At 38.7% G+C, this 17951-nt stretch overlaps 1 protein-coding gene and 2 non-coding genes across 6 annotated transcripts in view; all 3 read right to left on the bottom strand.

Annotated features, from left to right (window-relative positions):
* Nucleotides 1-404: 404 nt before the first annotated feature.
* On the bottom strand, nucleotides 405-476 carry TRNAQ-UUG (transfer RNA glutamine (anticodon UUG)). Its single transcript has one exon. It is a non-coding gene; the product is annotated as a tRNA-Gln (tRNA).
* An 849-nt stretch (nucleotides 477-1325) lies between these two features.
* On the bottom strand, nucleotides 1326-1397 carry TRNAQ-UUG (transfer RNA glutamine (anticodon UUG)). Its single transcript has one exon. It is a non-coding gene; the product is annotated as a tRNA-Gln (tRNA).
* Nucleotides 1398-5420: 4023 nt separating this feature from the next.
* The window catches only part of LOC142465099 (solute carrier family 2, facilitated glucose transporter member 11-like), a 97105-nt gene continuing 84574 nt past the window's right edge, over nucleotides 5421-17951 (bottom strand). For all 4 annotated transcript variants that reach the window (XM_075569012.1, XM_075569011.1, XM_075569010.1 and 1 more), the window contains 7 exons: nucleotides 15913-16061; nucleotides 15408-15595; nucleotides 14521-14631; nucleotides 10158-10259; nucleotides 8137-8212; nucleotides 7284-7411; nucleotides 5421-5779 (listed from right to left, as the gene is read on the bottom strand). In XM_075569012.1, the coding sequence (XP_075425127.1) occupies nucleotides 5576-5779; nucleotides 7284-7411; nucleotides 8137-8212; nucleotides 10158-10259; nucleotides 14521-14631; nucleotides 15408-15595; nucleotides 15913-16061 (958 nt within the window). In that variant the 3' untranslated portion in view covers nucleotides 5421-5575. The remainder of the gene's footprint in view (nucleotides 5780-7283; nucleotides 7412-8136; nucleotides 8213-10157; nucleotides 10260-14520; nucleotides 14632-15407; nucleotides 15596-15912; nucleotides 16062-17951) is intronic.

Below are 17951 nucleotides of genomic sequence, written 5' to 3'. Positions count from 1 at the left end.
TTGCTCTTCCAAATCTGATATTACTTTCTTTGATCATAAAGAGTATGTTCTGCCTTTTTTTTTTTTTTTTTACCATTTCCTCAAATCGGTGCGCAAATAGTTGTTCATGTATAACTGAATCAGCATATATTATAGGTTGAGATATTATTTTTGAGATTGATCCAATACAGGTCCTGCTCTCCCTCGGCAATCTGCTTAATTGTTGTGGGGAAGAGGGCGGGACCTCGGTAACCGTGGGACTAGGTGCCGTGGGACCGATGGCACTGCCATCAAGTCAGCCCAGACACATAATATCTTGACAAAGTCTGAGTTAATGTATTTTGTGGTATTATGAAAACATTGCGATTTGAGAATTAAAAGGAAACCACAAGGCAATAGAAAGGTTCATAGATGACTAAAACAATAGGTTCCACCGAGATTTGAACTCAGATTGCTGGATTCAAAGTCCAGAGTGCTAACCATTACACCATGGAACCTGACATGAATGTTTGTGATTCTGTACATAACAATAAATCATATAATTACAGATCCATAAATGACATGATTCACACCTTTGCCATACACAAAATTATTTTTCTTCATTGTACAGTACAAAAGACAAACCTATTATAAAAGGATTATCAAGTACTTAACTTTTTTGCTATCATATTTCTAGATTTTTGTCTGTGCACATATAACCCAGCAGTATAACAAATATTACCCGTTTTACATGTGACAAGGATCAAGACAACTAGAAAACTGGTGTGAACCTATATTTAATGGGAAGATGTGCAGTAATCAATTATTTTTTCCAAAGTTATACTATACAGATTCTCTTTTACCTATATTGAATACAATCTCAAAGACATTTGTTAGATATTGCTAAAAATGTATTCTGCAGAGAAAAAAAACACAGGATTATAGAAATAACACCTATCAAAACAATTTGGACGCAATGCTTGTCCAAATCTGAAATTACTTTCTTTGATGACATATAGTGTGTTCTGCTGACAAAAAGGTACCATTTACTCAAATGTGACATTGCGTCAACCATAACTACATGACGCTACAGGAGGAGATGCCGCTTCTGAGAAGGTAAGACACACACAGTGGCCCCACACTCTCTACCAGAAATCACCTTGATTGTTGTGGGGAAGAATGCAGGACCTCTATAACCACAGGGATAGGTGCGGTGGCACTGATTGCACAGCCACCATGTCGGTCCTGACCCATAATCTCTTGACAAAGTTTGAGTTAATGTATTTTGTGATATTATGAAAATATTGCGATTCGAGAATTAGAAGGAAATGAAAAGGAAACCAAGGTTTATAGATGACAAAAACTATAGGTCCCACCGAGATTTGAACTCGGATTGCTGGATTCAAAGTCCAGAGTGCTAACCATTACACCATGGGACCTGACATTAAAGTCTCGGTGATTCTGTACATAACAATGAATGATACTGTATAATTACAGATGCATACATGCCATGATTCACAGCTTTGCCATACACAAAATTAATTTGATTCAGTAGTACAGTACAGAAGACACACCCTGCTTACAATCATGGAACCATCCTATTCTTAGCATTGATAATAAAACTTTATAGCTATTTTATCCATCTTTAATCTATATTTTTAATTCACACGTGTCCACCTGTCATGTTCTGTTTCCCCTATAACCTTTTTGCTACCCTCTCATGTCATATATCGATGAAATGATCACCAGCAGATATTTCTAGGAAAAAATGTGGATGGTTGTTCTTCTAAACTTTTCACCACAAAGTTTCACCAAAATGTTTAGTCTCCAATCTTCAATCACTAAACTGTGTTTACTACATTTCCCACCTCTGGCAGACTTATAGTATAAATCACTTAAAACTGATTGAAAAGCATGTGTGTGTCATTGAATTTCTTTACATGCATGTCCCTATGGAACCTGTATGTAAAAAAAAAAAAAGATGTATGAATAACATAACATTACATGACAGTGTGTTTCCTGCATGGACAATGTTGTAATCGACCCACTAAACCTGCAAAACATGAATGAACACAAGGAATAAACAATGACTAAAATAGGAATTTTAGCATTTTTGAAATACTAGAATAAGACAATACCCTATTTCCTTGATTCTGAGACACACCCTTAATTTAATTAAAAAAAAATTGGGGGAAACCCCCCCCCCCCCCCACTATATTAAATGTGCAGATTTTTTTTAACTTACAGACAATAGCATACATTTATCTACACTACACTACTCTACAGGGTAGACTGCACTATAACTTTATGCTGTGGCCACGCTGCCGCTGAGCGTGCTTGGCGAGATCACTTCAGTGATTCCCAATAAGTACGGCCGCGCTCGCATGCACGTACACGCTCCAAAGCTCAGCGCTGGGAGAGACATGGAAATTTGATTTCCAAGCGCTCAGCAAGGTCACATGAGCCTTCAATAACCGATGGGGAGAGAGACACACAAAATGGGGAGAGAGAGACAGACACAGAATGGGGAGAGATAGACAGAATGGGGAGAGAGAGGGACAGACAGAATAGGGAGACAGTATCGGATGAGCAGAGACAGAATGGATGAATGGGGGGGAGGAGAGAATGGAGGGGGGAAGGAAGGGAAGGAGAGAATGGAGGGAAGGGGAGGAGGGAGAGAATGCAGGGAAGGGGGATAGGGAGAGAAGGGGGGGAAGAGAGAATGGAGGGAAGGGGAGAGAGAATGGAGGGACACACACACAGACCCAGATTGTTTTTATGAAGGCTACTAGAATAGTCCCCCACTGAGAGCACAGAAGCAGAATGCAGGTACTGTCGCTTGCACAGGGCTGGCTGTTGGCACAGAACTTAGCTCTCCAACTGATAGTTAGGATCTGATGCAGCCACATCGGATACAGATGCAGATCAGCCACCAGTATCCGATCACTTGCCTGGGCAAAAACGAATGCATCTCACAGTAAATGCCTCAACATTTCTGTGAGATTACTAATGGCCCATCGATTAACACAGCAGAGGCCCCTGCAGTCCCATTGAATTTGAATTGGACTGCAGGGACCCCCCGCTGTGTTGATCCGATGGGCCATTAGTCTGGCTGCAGAAATCTCACAGAAATGTTGCAGTTGATTGGGAGATTGCCCCAGATTTTCCAAGGCAAGTGATCTAATATTGGTGGCTGCATCTGTAGGTATTTTGTTTTGAGTTATGCCCTACATTTCCAGCCTTTCATGTGAGAGCAAAGATCCTGCAAAGTGGCTGAGCTATCACAATTACATGTACTCCCCCCCACACCCCCTAAAGGGTTATTAACATGGCTATTGTATAGTGGGCCCCACTCTGGGTTTCTTTGAAGATCCAGATGTAACACATGGGTATATATGGAGGGACTATTCTAGAAGGTTAGGTTCCAGGAGGACATGAGGAGAGGAGCCACAGGGAGAGTAGATACTGTAGGTAATGTTTTTATAGTAATAGTATAGATCGGGCCCCCCCTGTTTATTATGCTGTAGATAGGGATGGCATCCATTAAGTTAGGATCTCCGATAAATGGAATCCTGAATAAGTAATGTATGTATGTATGTATGTCTTTATTTGTATAGCGCCATAAAATGTACATAGCGCTTCACAGTAGTAATACATGTCATATAAATAACAAATATAAATAACAGATCATGGGAATAAGTGCTTCAGACATACTGTAAAAGTAACATTAAGGAAGGAGTCCCTGCTCCGAGGAGCTTACAATCTAATTGGTAGGTAGGGAGAACGTACAGAGACAGTAGGAGGGAATACTAGTAAGTGCTTCTGCAGGGGGCCAAGCTTTGTGTCATGTGTCCATGATTATCCAGTGCTACTCATATGCTTCTTTAAGCAGATGTGTCTTAAGGTGGGTCTTAAAGGTGGATAGCGAGGGGGCTAGTCGGGTATTGAGGGGAAGGGCATTCCAGAGGTGTGGGGCAGAAAGTGAGAAAGGTTTAAGGCGGGAGAGAGCTTTAGATACAAAGGGGGTAGTAAGAAGACTTCCTTGAGAAGAACGCAAGTCGTGATGGTGCATAGCGAGAAATTAGGGCTGAGATGTAATGAGGGGCAGAAGAATGTAAAGCTTTAAAAGTGAGCAGTAGAATTGAGTGTGAGATACGTGATTTAATCGGAAGCCAGGAGAGGGATTTCAGCAGGGGAGACGCTGAGACAGATTTAGGAAAGAGTAGAGTGATTCTGGCAGCAGTGTTTAGGATACATTGTAGGGGAGACAGGTGAGAGGTAGGAAGGCCGGACAGCAGTAGGTTGCAGTAATCGAGACGGGAGAGAATGAGGGCCTGAGTCAGAGTTTTAGCAGTTGAGTAACAGAGGAAAGGGCGTATCTTTGTGATATTGCGGAGGAAAAAGCGACAAGTTTTAGAAACGTTTTGAATATGAGAGGAGAATGAGAGAGAGGAATCAAGTGTGACCCCTAGGCAGCGTGCTTGGGCTACTGGGTGAATGATCGTATTTCCAATAGCAATGTGGAAGGATGTAGTAGGGCCAGGTTTGGGAGGTAGTATAAGGAGCTCTGTTTTTGCCATGTTAAGTTTCAGTCGGCGGATGGCCATCCAGGATGATATTCCAGAGAGGCATTCAGAAACTTTGGTCTGTATAGCAGGTGTAAGGTCAGGGGTTGAAAGGTAAATTTGTGTGTAATAAAAGGAATATGGCATGCAATATAGAGCCTCAGGAAAGAGGGCCCCCGGGTACCGGTGGTTCAGCTCTACCCCCTGATGGAAGAACTGTATGGAACTTGGCACTGATGGAAGAGCTGTATTCATGTATTTCTGTTATAAAATACAGTGCAGCGTTATTAATATGTGTATGAGCAGTCCCCTCTAAATGGGGACACGAATAAATGACTATTTCACTCCAACGTTCCTGGCGCCCATTATTCTACAACCTTAAATTATTTGCAACTACTCAAATAGAATTTTAAAAACGTTGAAGCTGATGGTCGTGTCCGGTTTTCAACCTGAACTATATAACATTGAAATAGTTGTATAATAACAAGTTTTTTATTTCTTAAATTTTATTTATTTGAAATTATTGGCAGATCATAACGCACCTGGTAGATGGAGTACCCATACATTTTACCATTAGATTACCATATTCCCTCTGATGAAACAAGGCTTATTAAACATTAACTGGTGTACATTCATGGTCAAGGCAGGTCGTAGAGTCAGAGCTCTCGTGTACCTAAAAATCTACTTACCTTTTGTGAGTGAGCATTTGTGTGGCTGTATCCATCATTATTACTACACTGTTGAAAGATAGTGGTTGACATGGGATTCCGCACATACTGTAGATACAAACATTGGGTCGAACTTTTCAAAGAAATCAATCTTCGTAGGTTTGCCGGAACAGAACATTCTGTGAACATATAACCATGGCCCATATTGATTTGTGACACACACTTTCCATGACAATATTGCTGTCCATTTATTGCAAAGATAGTAAACTTGGAAGCAAGAATACATCCCGATTTTTGTTGGAACTTCTAATATCTGAACTGGTCCTAGAAAAGTAATATTCTTGCAGATTTTAATACAGTACTTAGAGAAACAGGTAATTCATTTTACACGACGGCATCACACATGATACTTTCATCCTGGTCCTCTTCTGAATTTGTAGCACCCTGACCAAAGTTAAGTTTTTTAAATTCTTCCTTGATAGCAAGAAATGATTTGTTTTTGGTCTCTGGAACAATGAAGAAGATAAAACTTGCTATTAAGCTGCACTCCACAAAGAAAACCAGGAAACAATATTGATCTAGCCCGTTCTAAAAGAAAAAGAGAAAAATGTCCAATATTATTACTTGTAATGTAATGGCATTAAAGTATTATATATACACACACACACACGTAACGGATGTCTTTATTCTCTCTGGTGTGTTTGAACTGAAGGTGTAGCTTAGCGGTAATATCACTGCCTTTGCAGTGGGTGAATCTGGTTCATAATAATAATAGCATGTTCTTGTATAGGGCTGCTAGTTTTACGTAGCACTTTACAGAGACATTTTGCAGGCACAGGTCCCTGCCTTGCGGAGCTCATAATCTATGTTTTTGGTGCCTGAGGCACAGGGAGATAAAGTGACCTGCTCAAGGTCACAAGGAGCTGACACTGGGAATTGAACCAGGTTTGTATGCTTGAACTCAGTGCCAGAGTCAGTGTCTTTATTCACTGAGCTGCTCCTTCTTCATCCTTCACATCACAGTTTGAACTTTCCTTGGGCTATATTTGCTAAGCAGTCTTTTTATGTACACCCTATTAAATTATTAATTTATTACACTTTAAATCTACACACATTTATTATTTATTCACTTATTCTTTATCTGAGTGCTATCCCCTCAAACCAACTGTGTAACAGCTCGTGCAGAGACACCTGTGTGAAGCTACCTGAGAGATATGCTAATAGGCGTCATTAAAATATACTTTGCATATTCTATTAGCATTTCTCCCACGTACCCCATGTGCGCACAGATTTCTCTCTGTGCAATTTTTCAAGGCTGGTTTGAAGGGACATACAGGCATACCCCGCATAAACGTACGCAATGGACCGGAGCATGTATGTAAAGTGAAAATGTATTTAAAGTGAAACACTACCCTTATTCCACTTATCGATGCATGTACTGTACTGCAAACATCCTATATGTGCATAATTGATGTAAATAACACATTTGTATCAGGCTCTATAGTCTCCCCGCTTGCACACAGCTTCGGTACAGGTAGGGAGCCGGTATTGCTGTTCAGGACGTGCTGACAGGCACATGCGCGAGCTGCCGTTTGCCTATTGGGCGATATGTCCTTACTCGCGAGTGTACTTAAAGTGAGTGACCTTAAACCGGGGTATGCCTGTACAGTATAACACTTAGGACTCTAAATTGACCTAACGTTAATCTTACACGAATGAGCAAAATAACACCTGATTTTGCATACAATTAGCTTAGTGTATACCCATGGCATCTGTTACCTATTTAGGTCACCTTACCTTATTTGCCCTGATTTAACCGAGCTTAGTGCATCTGGCTCTTACTATTCCAGACACATTCCTACAATAAGTAGTAATCACTACATCAAGGTTCTTGTTGACTTCTAAAAAGACGCAAAACTGACCTGAAACATAGTTATCTTAAGCCCTCCCACATACATAGTAACGCATATACATATTTAGACACACACAAATGTGTATTTTCAATCAACTATTCTTAGCCTGCAAGCAGCTCCATTTGAAAAGTGAAAACATATAGCACATTTTCTTCGTTTAATATGTAAATTATACTTACAACTATAAATGGGAAAAGAATTCCTATTGTAAAAAAGCTTAACCAGTTTATAGATCCTCCGATCATGTACGCTCCAGTGCGGGCAGACTGTGTAAATAGTTCTGCAGTTAAGGCAGTTGTAACACCACCTAGAAATGCAGGAACACAACGACATTTAACCCTTTGTTTCTTTAATTTACATGGTATTGTACAAAAAAAACAGACGTCATTCAGTTTTGTGTTACAGTACATATCATTATGGAATGGCTGTCTTTCTCGTTTTAAGTCTTTCTACTTTCAATTAGTTATTAAATGATAAATATAGGACACTTAATATTAAATAAAATCGAAGCCTCCAAGTATACTGTATATGAAATAAAAAAAATAGGTGACACTGTGTGCTCATTTGCATGTCATTTCCCAGAATCCCTGGCTGCAGTGGAAGCACTGTATGCTAAAAGATAATGGTGAACAATAGGGCTGCAGACCTGTCTGAGACATGTGTGTACTAACAAGTGGTATATTTATTTGCTGCGCACTGTTCGATGGAGGGATTTTGTCATGATTTTATGAATATGATGCTTCTGTGCTGAGGTTGCTTTTTTTTCACATCAACTTCAGCATATGTTTTATGCTTATAGGTAGGCGATTTGACATTTTTTAAATAATAAATGTAAGAAAAGAAAAAGGATGGTCTATAAAGGTTATTCAGCGATAATGTTTTGTCTTCGATTATTTCATTAATTGTAACTTCCAAAGATTTGAGGTATGGTTTTTTTTCTAAATCTTTTCTTTTTCAGTTTTAAGACATAGTTTCAGTGTTTTTTGTAGTGTTTTTGCTGCGCATCATATTTTTCTTCCCCGACATGCTTACCTGGTCCTAGCCCAAAGCTTAATATGAAGGCAAGTATAGCAGCCGTGCTTACATAAGGTACCCATGGAAACACTTCCTAAAAAAGAAAGCGAAACAATATAGTTCTAGCACAGTGATTTTCAACCATTACATTGGTCTGGAACATTCACTTTTAATATACAAATAGTAAAAAAGAGATGTAAAAATGAGAAAATAATGTATGCAGGTAGTGTAGATCTGCTGTTACTGCTGTGTGAGGAGATGGAACTACCAGAATTCTGATTCCCAAATGTTTTTAGGCTTTATTACGGAGCAGTGCTTCTCCATAAGACAAATTCAGCACAAGAGACAAAGAGCAAGTGCTCAAATAGTTCCGGTACTAATATTTTGAGTAATTTTTCACAAATATAGTTTTTTATAGAGAACACTCATACATGGAGTGGGTATTAAGCAAGATCCGTGAGATGTCTTACACATATGAATAGTTATAAACCCTCCTGCAGGTGACAGCAAATGATGGCAGCCCACACAATGCTGTAACCTCATTGGGGGGCACGATAACCTCAATTCTTCAATAAGACAATGTACTGTATTCACTTTTGTCAAGATTTAAAATGTCCATTTGTAGATATTCTTACCCACTCCTAGAGTTTCTCAGGTGAGGTGTGCCAAGCCACAGGTAGAGAAGATCCAAGTGAAAGGTGCAAAAATCAGCAGCGCACAACCAAGGGAGCCAGGCCATCAATCTTTGATAAAGCGCGAAACGCGTAGGAGGGTCTCTGACCTTCTTTTTTGTGATTTATCAATATATTCATATTTTTACTATCCACTGGCCTGGCTCCCTTGGTTGTGCGCTGCTGATTTTTTCACATTTCACTTGGATCTACTCCATAAGACACCTTCCATCATGATTTAGTAAATAAGCCATATACGCTCATTGAAGTCAATCGTGTCTTCTCTTCTGACACTGAAGATATTTTATGGAGTAACAGCACTTAGGAAATATGGCCCGTTAGCCTTTACTCATTTTGCAAACTGAATGTAATCAGGCCACATCAAATATATTACAGCTCACACTGACATACGTATTCATGCATACAAACGACTTTACATCATGCAAATGCTATGGGTTGACCACTCTTACTAATGACATCAGATGTTGGTGTGGGGGGGGGGGGGGGGGTTCCATTGTTTTATGCCATTTGCATAAAATATAAAAATATATATATAGACACACACACACACACACACACACACACATACATATGAAAAACAAAGACGATAAGCGCCTGTATATATATATACACACACACACACACACACACACACTTACATACAATGATGGGCTTCAATCATTGTTGAGAAAGCGTCGTTGAGGGGCATGGATGGCTCGGGATTGCTATAGCCCATCAGGCCATGGATTAGGTTCCTTTGTAGGTCTTCGGTTTTATTTTTTGGTGTGACGTTTTTTTCCCTTTTTTTCTTTTCTTTGTGCCATGATGTTACCAAGAGTAGATTTTTTTACTTTCATGGATTTTTGGGGGTATATTTTATGGTTGGGCATTGGATTACCACATTGGACTGAAGGCAATGGGTAACCTCACTGTGGTCTTCTTTTGTCTTCATTCACCCCTAGAGTGCCAATGAGGCTACCTAGGTTCTACTGTAAAGGGTGTATGTATTCTTATGGGCAACTCAGGGATTAATCACCATTTGATGTATATTGGTATGTTTAATTTTTATTATGTTAAATATGTTAGGTTCACTTTGTATTTGTTAAATATCTTATAGCCCTAGTAGTCAGTTAAAAAAATAGATTAAATAGTGCAGTGCATCAAAGCACACAATTCTATGCATTAATATTATAATTCAGCTATTGAATACTGACAAAATATCAGATCATATTCTGACAAAATATATAATATCAACATTAATTTGAGTTGTGCTATAGAATTGGGGTTTTCTTGGGACAATAAATAACATAATTTTTTATCATGGGATTATACATATATTTATTGATATCCCAGCAATATCATTCATACCTGAAATGTCAGTGTCAATGTCAACACGATACACCAAAAGGCCATCAGCGCGTATCCTCCAATAATGAGAACCCGTCTTCCTACATTGTCTATAAGCAAACCCTAAAAAGAATGCACAACATATACTTTTATAGGAAATAAACACAATTAGTAACACAAATGTAGTATAGGAATATTGCAATCATTTATCAATGTTTTATTAGTGGCAAAGACACTAAACTAGCAGATCCTGATCTTTGTTTCTCCTAAGGAATTGATATTTACATTTTTTTTTGTAAAATCTTTTTTATTGGAAATTCTGCAGACTTGTACATACAGTATATTTTTTAACATGCATAATATAGCAGATTCTTATTCTTATACAGGTATCTCTGTTCCATACAATATTCGTTTTAAATTATTTCCTTTTTATTTTTAATATAGTAACACTTGAACCTTCAACTCACCTTGTAAACATTTAGCTGTACTATGTAAATCCGTTATTTCATTTTACCTTCAACTTCTTCCCTCTTGATAGTATACCCCAGCCTTTGCTTCGTCTGTTTTGGACCTCTGTCAGACTAACTAAGTCATTCATATAAGGACTCTTCGATATTTACATTTTTGAGTTGTTGAGGCACCCTTAGGTTGATAGTAAAGCCTCAGGGCTCTCATTAAAGTGGTTGTAAGCAAATAGTGTATGTACGACAGAACCTTCCATTTAAACAATTCTGTTTAAGATTTTGAAAATTGGTAATATATAGCAATTATAAAATACACACTACCAGGACCAATACAGACTTTCAAAGTTCAACCCACCAAAAAATAACACTGAGAACACCCAAAACACGAGTTTACGCACTCGTCACCAGCACCCATTTTGAAGAAAAAAAAACAACCTTTCCTATAGCCCCCCCAAAAAATCAGTTTCCCAACACCTATAAAAAAACTTTTTTCCAACACAACACCCTAATAAACCACCTCCCCCTAGACATCATACAGAATACCCCTCATAACACCCATACACAAAGATAACCCTTTGTCTACATAAAGTTACGGTAGGAGGGAGATCTGCAAGCATTTCCTATTTGTTTGGGGAGAAAAGCAGGGCTCCAGAAGCAGCAAAGGGGGCCTGTATCAGCAATGTTTAACTTTAACCTACCGCCCTAGCAAATCTGTCAAGATAAGAAACAAAAACACAGTGGTGGGACAACTATTCCTCACTGCTGAGCATCGAAAAGTTGAGCTACAGAATGCTGTTCATGCCCCGACTTCAGGATGTTCAGCAGTGATGAACAGTTGTTCCATATCATGACCATGGTTCCTTTCCTCGGCTTGTCATCTACACCACATGCCGAATGATGAAAACATTTATTGGGCTTTATCTTCTCTCCCAGCTGTTACACAGAATCATTTGGTCATCTCAGCAGCACCCTCACATCTGTATATGCTTTATTGACAGGCCAGCAATGTATTCAGGTGGAGCCATATCCGAATTTCATATGCTTGTAATAAAGCCACAATTCAACTGTCCGTATCATAGTGTCCATTTTAGAGGTATGACTATTATTTTATGTTTGGAAGTGTTTTTGATTATGGAAGTTGCATTGAAGTTAATGCATTTTTAACAGTGTGCTAACCCCATACACTGGTAGAAAACGTTCGTCTTGAGATACAGTGGATGGTTCCCTTGAAAGATTGGCTTGTTTCTTCCAAATGCACTCCCTCCCATCTTCATTTTCCTGTTGGTTTAATTCAGAAAGTTCTCATCCATTGTTACTTCGACTAGTTTTATTCCATTTATTTTGATCTTTGCAGAGTTGTCACATATGTTGAACATCACTTTGTTGGTTGCTTCGACGAGTTCCCCAATTTGCTGCTTAGGGTTTTCTGGACTTGTGGCAAAAATAACAATGTCTTATATAAATCGCCAGGAACTCAAGTATTCCCCGTTGATTTTGATTCCTTTATCTTCTCAATTCAATGTCTTGAACAATTCTTGAAGTGTTACTGTGACAAGCTTTGGTGACATGGTGTCTCCCTGCCGCACTCCCTAGCTGATCCTTATCTTGCTTTTAGCTTCATGTAATCTAATGGTTGATGTGGCATTTTCATAAATGCTCTTTATTATACTAGAAAATTTCTATATTTTATACCGTGTTGTGGGGTGAGCGAGTAAACTTTGTTATTATTTGTACAGTACATGGTCAGTGTTCTGTTTTATTCAAAACATCACAAGCCGGATTCTAAACCCAAACAATAGCTTTTAGCAAGAAATGAAATTATATAGTCAATATTTTCAACATTCTGAATTTGGAAAGATCATTCACTATCCGTCAAAAAAACACAATAAGTTAAATATAATTTCCCAACTGCCAATTCTTAAGTAAAATGGTTACCAATTAATTTTCATTTTAAATATTTAATTTCTCTGACATGATTCAAGCAAATTGTCTGAAAATGTAGTTGCAAAATAATACATGTAATAGTTTGTATTAAGAATCCAGTCGATGAAATATACTATTTAATTTTTTTATCACTTCAAAAAACAAAAACTTATTTCCAAGATGAAGGCTGCACCATTTTGATTGAAACTTCTGGGAGATCTGATTTAAGATGGCAGGAAGGTACCCTCAAAATGTCATCAGAATGAGTCAAGGTGTTTGGCCTGTGGAGAGCAAACACATGAACAAGAAAACAGACCAAAAAAAAAACCACACACACAAAACATCCACAAAGTCAAGTTGATGTCTTCGCTTTGCTCTCTCGCTCATCAGTGTATGTTTCTTCAACACTTTGTCTTAATGCATTTAGAACTGTTGAGGTGTAGACAAAATCAAATGCTTTTTCGGCATCTACGAATCCTAAAATGAGTGTGATTGTATTCATTACTTTGGGAAATCACTTCTTGTACAACTTGGATGGGGTCCATTGTGTTATGCAGTCAATTAGCGAGTACAGTATTTTCGTAAAAATCTTGTAAGTGATTGGCAGCAGACTAATTGGTCTGTAGTTCTTGAGGTCTCCTTTGTCTCCTTTATTGTTGATGAAAATAACTATGGCATTACTCCATTGTTCTGGTATTTTTCGCATGTAAAGAGACTCCCAGTTTCTTTTAAGATTTCAGTTGTAATTCGATCATCCCTGGAAGCCGTCCCATTCGTCATGGATTTTATTGCTTTTTTCAATTCTTCTGGAAGGACGCATGGTACATCTACATCATTGGCGGTTTCTTATCGCTCATCCTCTGCCCTGTGTTATCTGTGTTCTAATACAATTTCATACAGAAGTCCTCATTCTTCTTTAAGATAAGTGCACCATCTTTTATTGTTTATCCATCGTCTTGTTTGAGTGCAATGATTAGCTTCTTCCCAATCAGCGGTTGCTGCTTCGTCTTCATTTAAGCTTTTGTTATCTTCGATAGTCTTCTTAACCATGTCACAGTTACATTCTCTTCCATCTTCTGTTATATGTTTGCAGATAGCCTTGCACAGCTCGGCATATTCAAGTCTTGTTCTTGCTTCCTATTTTTACATATTATATTACTGTACATTATGTTATTTCCCCCATATATTTTTGAAGCATAAGAATATTATAATACTGAGCTCAAAAGCTTTACTTATTCAGTGAACAACAAATATTTAAAGCTTAAATTTAGGACTCGCAGTGAACTCAACTGTTGTTGTATGTTATACAATAAGTATTGGATCCTTTTTTTGTTTAAAGGCCAGGAGAGAGTGACGTTTATAGAGAGCTATGCCGAGTTTAACCTAGCAATCTAACCAGGAGAATTTCTGAAGGTTGACTAAATTATAATCAGTGGAAGAACAGTTCCTAGTATACATAGGATTTAGCTTTGGAGTAATGTTTATGTTTATGAATCATACGTCACTACTAATTGCACACTCCATGTACACTTTGCTTCAACGTTACAGCAGAAAGTCTACTTAAAGAATGCAGGTTAAATACATAACAAAACAAGTTGAACTACAATAAAAGAAAATGAAGAGAAATCGATATATCTAAAAATAATTCCCTACCTTACAGTCCCCAAAATTATTTGGGCCATCACAGTACTGTATGACCAAATAAAAGATTTGTATCTGTTAGGTTACTATGAAAATACATTAAGCATTAAATATAAACACAATGTAATGGAAATAAAGATAAGTTGTGTATCCTTGAAGTATTATGTAGAACTGTACATTTATAACAAACAATATTAATATTATTATGGCATTAGGTATTTATAATTGGGTATTACATTGATTGTATTATCCAGATAGAATGTCAATGTTCATGTCTAGTATCCTTTGTGGGTCTGCACTGTATGTTTCAGCCACTGCTACAGTGACTTAAACGGTACCAGATCAACTCAACTTACACATGTCAAAGCAGTAACACATTCACAAAGTCCAGTGCCCAGTGTGACATAAGGTATATTTTCAGCAGGGATCCCAGCTTTTGTAAACACATACTCTGCATAGAAGTAGATCTGTGAATACAAAGAAATACTGTTTGCAGTAGATTATTGTCCAAGGTACAAGACAAATACAATTTTACTTTCTGAAAGAGAAATCAATCTTATAGACATTTGCTGTCAAGATCTGCCACCCAAACATCTACAGTACCCTTATAATTACCTTCTTTATTTTAACGTAGTAACAGAATCATATAAGCATAGTAATACAGTAAGGAAAGCCAAACACGCTTGGGACAGACATAAGGCTATTGTAAATACGAAAGAAAACCAAGGATCAAATAGAGTCGGATGTTTTACAGTAGGTAGGAAAATGGGCAGACTTGATGGGTCAAGTGGTTTTTATCTGCCATCAAATTCTGTTTCTATTTGCAGAGATAACTAAGTCTGGCATTGCTGGACCCTTTTCAATTTTAAACAACAAGATCCTTGGCCCTTGACATATACATTCAAGGGTACCAATATCAAGATATACACTTAGAAATATAATGGGCCACTGTATTCAGTAAATCATTTAAAACTCCAATACCCAATGTGCTCCATCTTTGACTTTTTATTCGGTATTGAAATGGTCACATTGATGGAGCGTTGTGTACAAGAAAAAAAAGACATAATTATAGCTTGTACAGTACTGGAGAAAAATGATGTACACTGTAAATTATTATAAGAAGAGATTTGTTAATAACTAAATCTCTGTGTAAATGAATAAGAGAACTGTACGGTCAAGAAAGCTCATACAGTCTGTTGTGAATGTACATCATTGGAAAATGTAATTAGTGACTTGTACTTACTGCATTAATTCCACTGAGTTGTTGGGCCACATTAGTTAAAATGATGGTAATTAGCTGCCATTTTACTGTCCGGTCCAAAAACAATTCCCATATTTTCTTCGGTTTCTCACTGTTTAAGGCAAAACATTCTTTTTCTATATCGTCCATCTCATTCTGGTAGTGTTGCGGACCATAAAAAAATTTCAAAGCTATAACAGGAAAAAGAGAAATCGACGACAATTCTCATATTTATTCAGTCACAGACAGGCCATATTTACGGAGAACTGCTACTCCATAAAACCCCTCCAATGCTGGAAGACACAATAAGGCCTATTCAAGTGATTAGGACATTATGGGTCATAATTACAATGTGGTGTTAGTCCAGTAGACACCTTAAAGGCCATAATGTGATATTCATTCACTAGATGACAAAATGTTTTCCTACTGACATATTTTCATAACAATGTATTAATTTTTCAGACAATTTATAATTTGACGAATAAATGTTTTCGTCTCGGCATCTTACCTTTTAAACATTTACGTTCATCCTGCTTGTCTATAAGAAGGTACCTGGGACTTTCAGGAAACCAGGGGAGTGTCACTAGCTGTATAATAGCTGGTATAGAAGACGTAGACAACAAGAGCGGCCACCATTCTTCTCCACCAAGTAACTCCCTATTGACAAAAGGAAAATTAGAAACACATCACACTCATACAGTATACAAATAAAGAGAACGCAAAAAAAACTAACTACAAGAACCACTTTGTCCACTGGGTCAGTCCATTTCCCCATCTGCTGTGAAGAACCAGATCCATTTGCTACTAGTTTCATTTGCATATTTAGTACTCCCTTCTGTTTATTGTAAGGAGGAGGTTGGAATTCCAGTATTGTTTTACCTCTACTAGGAGCTGTCTTCATGGATCCCAAACTCTTTCAGTGACAAACTAGTTGTTTGTGTTTTCCTTGTGTCTACCATGTGCCAGGTCAAAACATGACCTCTTTTGTACCTGTACCTTGTGGATACCCTTGTAGTATTTTAGAGGATTCTATAATATCATGATCTTTTCCCTTTCTTCCAGGCTGTACATCTTGAATTCCTTCAGTCAAATAGGTATTTTAAATGAAATGACGCTATAAAAACTATTTCAAAGATCTACAAGTAAAATACACACACGAAGATGTGGTGGTGTTTGCAAGCTCGTCATACGACAATATTATCTATAAAGAACGCGTATGTTGGTTTATTAAAGGTGCATATTGCCTCATACCTTTCCTCTGGACCTATTTAGCAGGTACTGTATCTGTTTTTCATGGCCTATACCTATTAATTTCAGCTGTACTGACAGTGTTTGAAGCTCGGATCCTTCTGCTAATTAAAGCTTCTGGGAGATTGATGACTTCTCGTATAATTATCAGCCGGTTATGGGCAATTTAACGCCACTTCTATTGTGTGTATTAGCCGGGCCGGCTTGGAAAATCGCGGGGCCCAGTGCAAACTGTGAGTGCCGAGTTTCTTACGCTCCCCGGAGCCCTACCACTGGAATGAGCCCACCCGGGTTGTCCTGACATGGAAGTTGGGCCCCACCAGAAGTCAGGCCCAGCTACCATGATTGCCACTTGGGTGGGCTCCCTCCATCACCGCCGCCACTCCCGCTTGAACTCTTTTTACAATCACGAGGTTTGTTCCTCTTTATTAGGGTCTTTCTTTCAATGATTTTATAAAGAGGAACAAACCTCGTGATTGTTAAAAAAGAGTTCACAATCTTTTTCCAATAACAGAGAAACAAGCCCATTATTTATTTCCACCTACAATCGCCAATCGCATCTTATATGTGATATCTTCTAAAAACATTGGAGAACTCTGACATTGGATAAAGACATTTCAGAATTTGTAAAAGATGGGCCTAGATTTGTGTTTCGCAGGGCTAAAACAATTGCATGCGCGACGGCTGGCTGCATGGACGTGTGAGTAATTAGCTCCGTTCACAGCCGGCACGAAAATCAATAAAAATAGCACATAAATCTCACCGAAACCCACAGAAAAGCTCCCATAGTCATCTGAAGCTGCAGGGATGTCAAGGGCAACGCGCTCGAAGCGGACCTCGTCGGTCTTAACCGACTACTTTGCCAAGGGAGAAGCGGGCCGCGCCAAAACCCACGAGGGGCCTATACACAGTGGCTCCGAGTCTGAAGGAGAGGACGGGGCTGATCACGCTATGGATGATCAGATAATGCGCCGACGGGACATGAGGGAGTTTTGCATGGACATAAAACGCTGCTTTCAGTCTGAATTGACCGCTCTGCGGGCGGACTTGGGCAGCATAGGGATCAGAACAGACTCCCTTGAAAGGAAACTCGACTCCTCCATTAAGGCCCAACAGAAAGCGGAGAAAAAATTTGCCCAACTGAAAGAGGAGGTGCGGGACCTCGCCGACCGACAGGAGGACGCGGACAATCGTGACCGCCGAAACAATGTGCGGATCCGGGGGGTCAGGGAGGAAGAGACGGATCCGGAGGATTTCGTGACCAGATGGCTCCAGCAGCTTATGCCTGAAAAGTCGGAG

The sequence above is a fragment of the Ascaphus truei genome, chromosome 13 (genome assembly GCF_040206685.1).
Source record: "Ascaphus truei isolate aAscTru1 chromosome 13, aAscTru1.hap1, whole genome shotgun sequence".
Classification (NCBI taxonomy): Eukaryota; Metazoa; Chordata; class Amphibia; order Anura; family Ascaphidae; genus Ascaphus; species Ascaphus truei.
The sequence above is the reverse complement of the archived record's forward strand: the minus strand, read 5'-3'. Positions and strand labels throughout refer to the sequence as shown.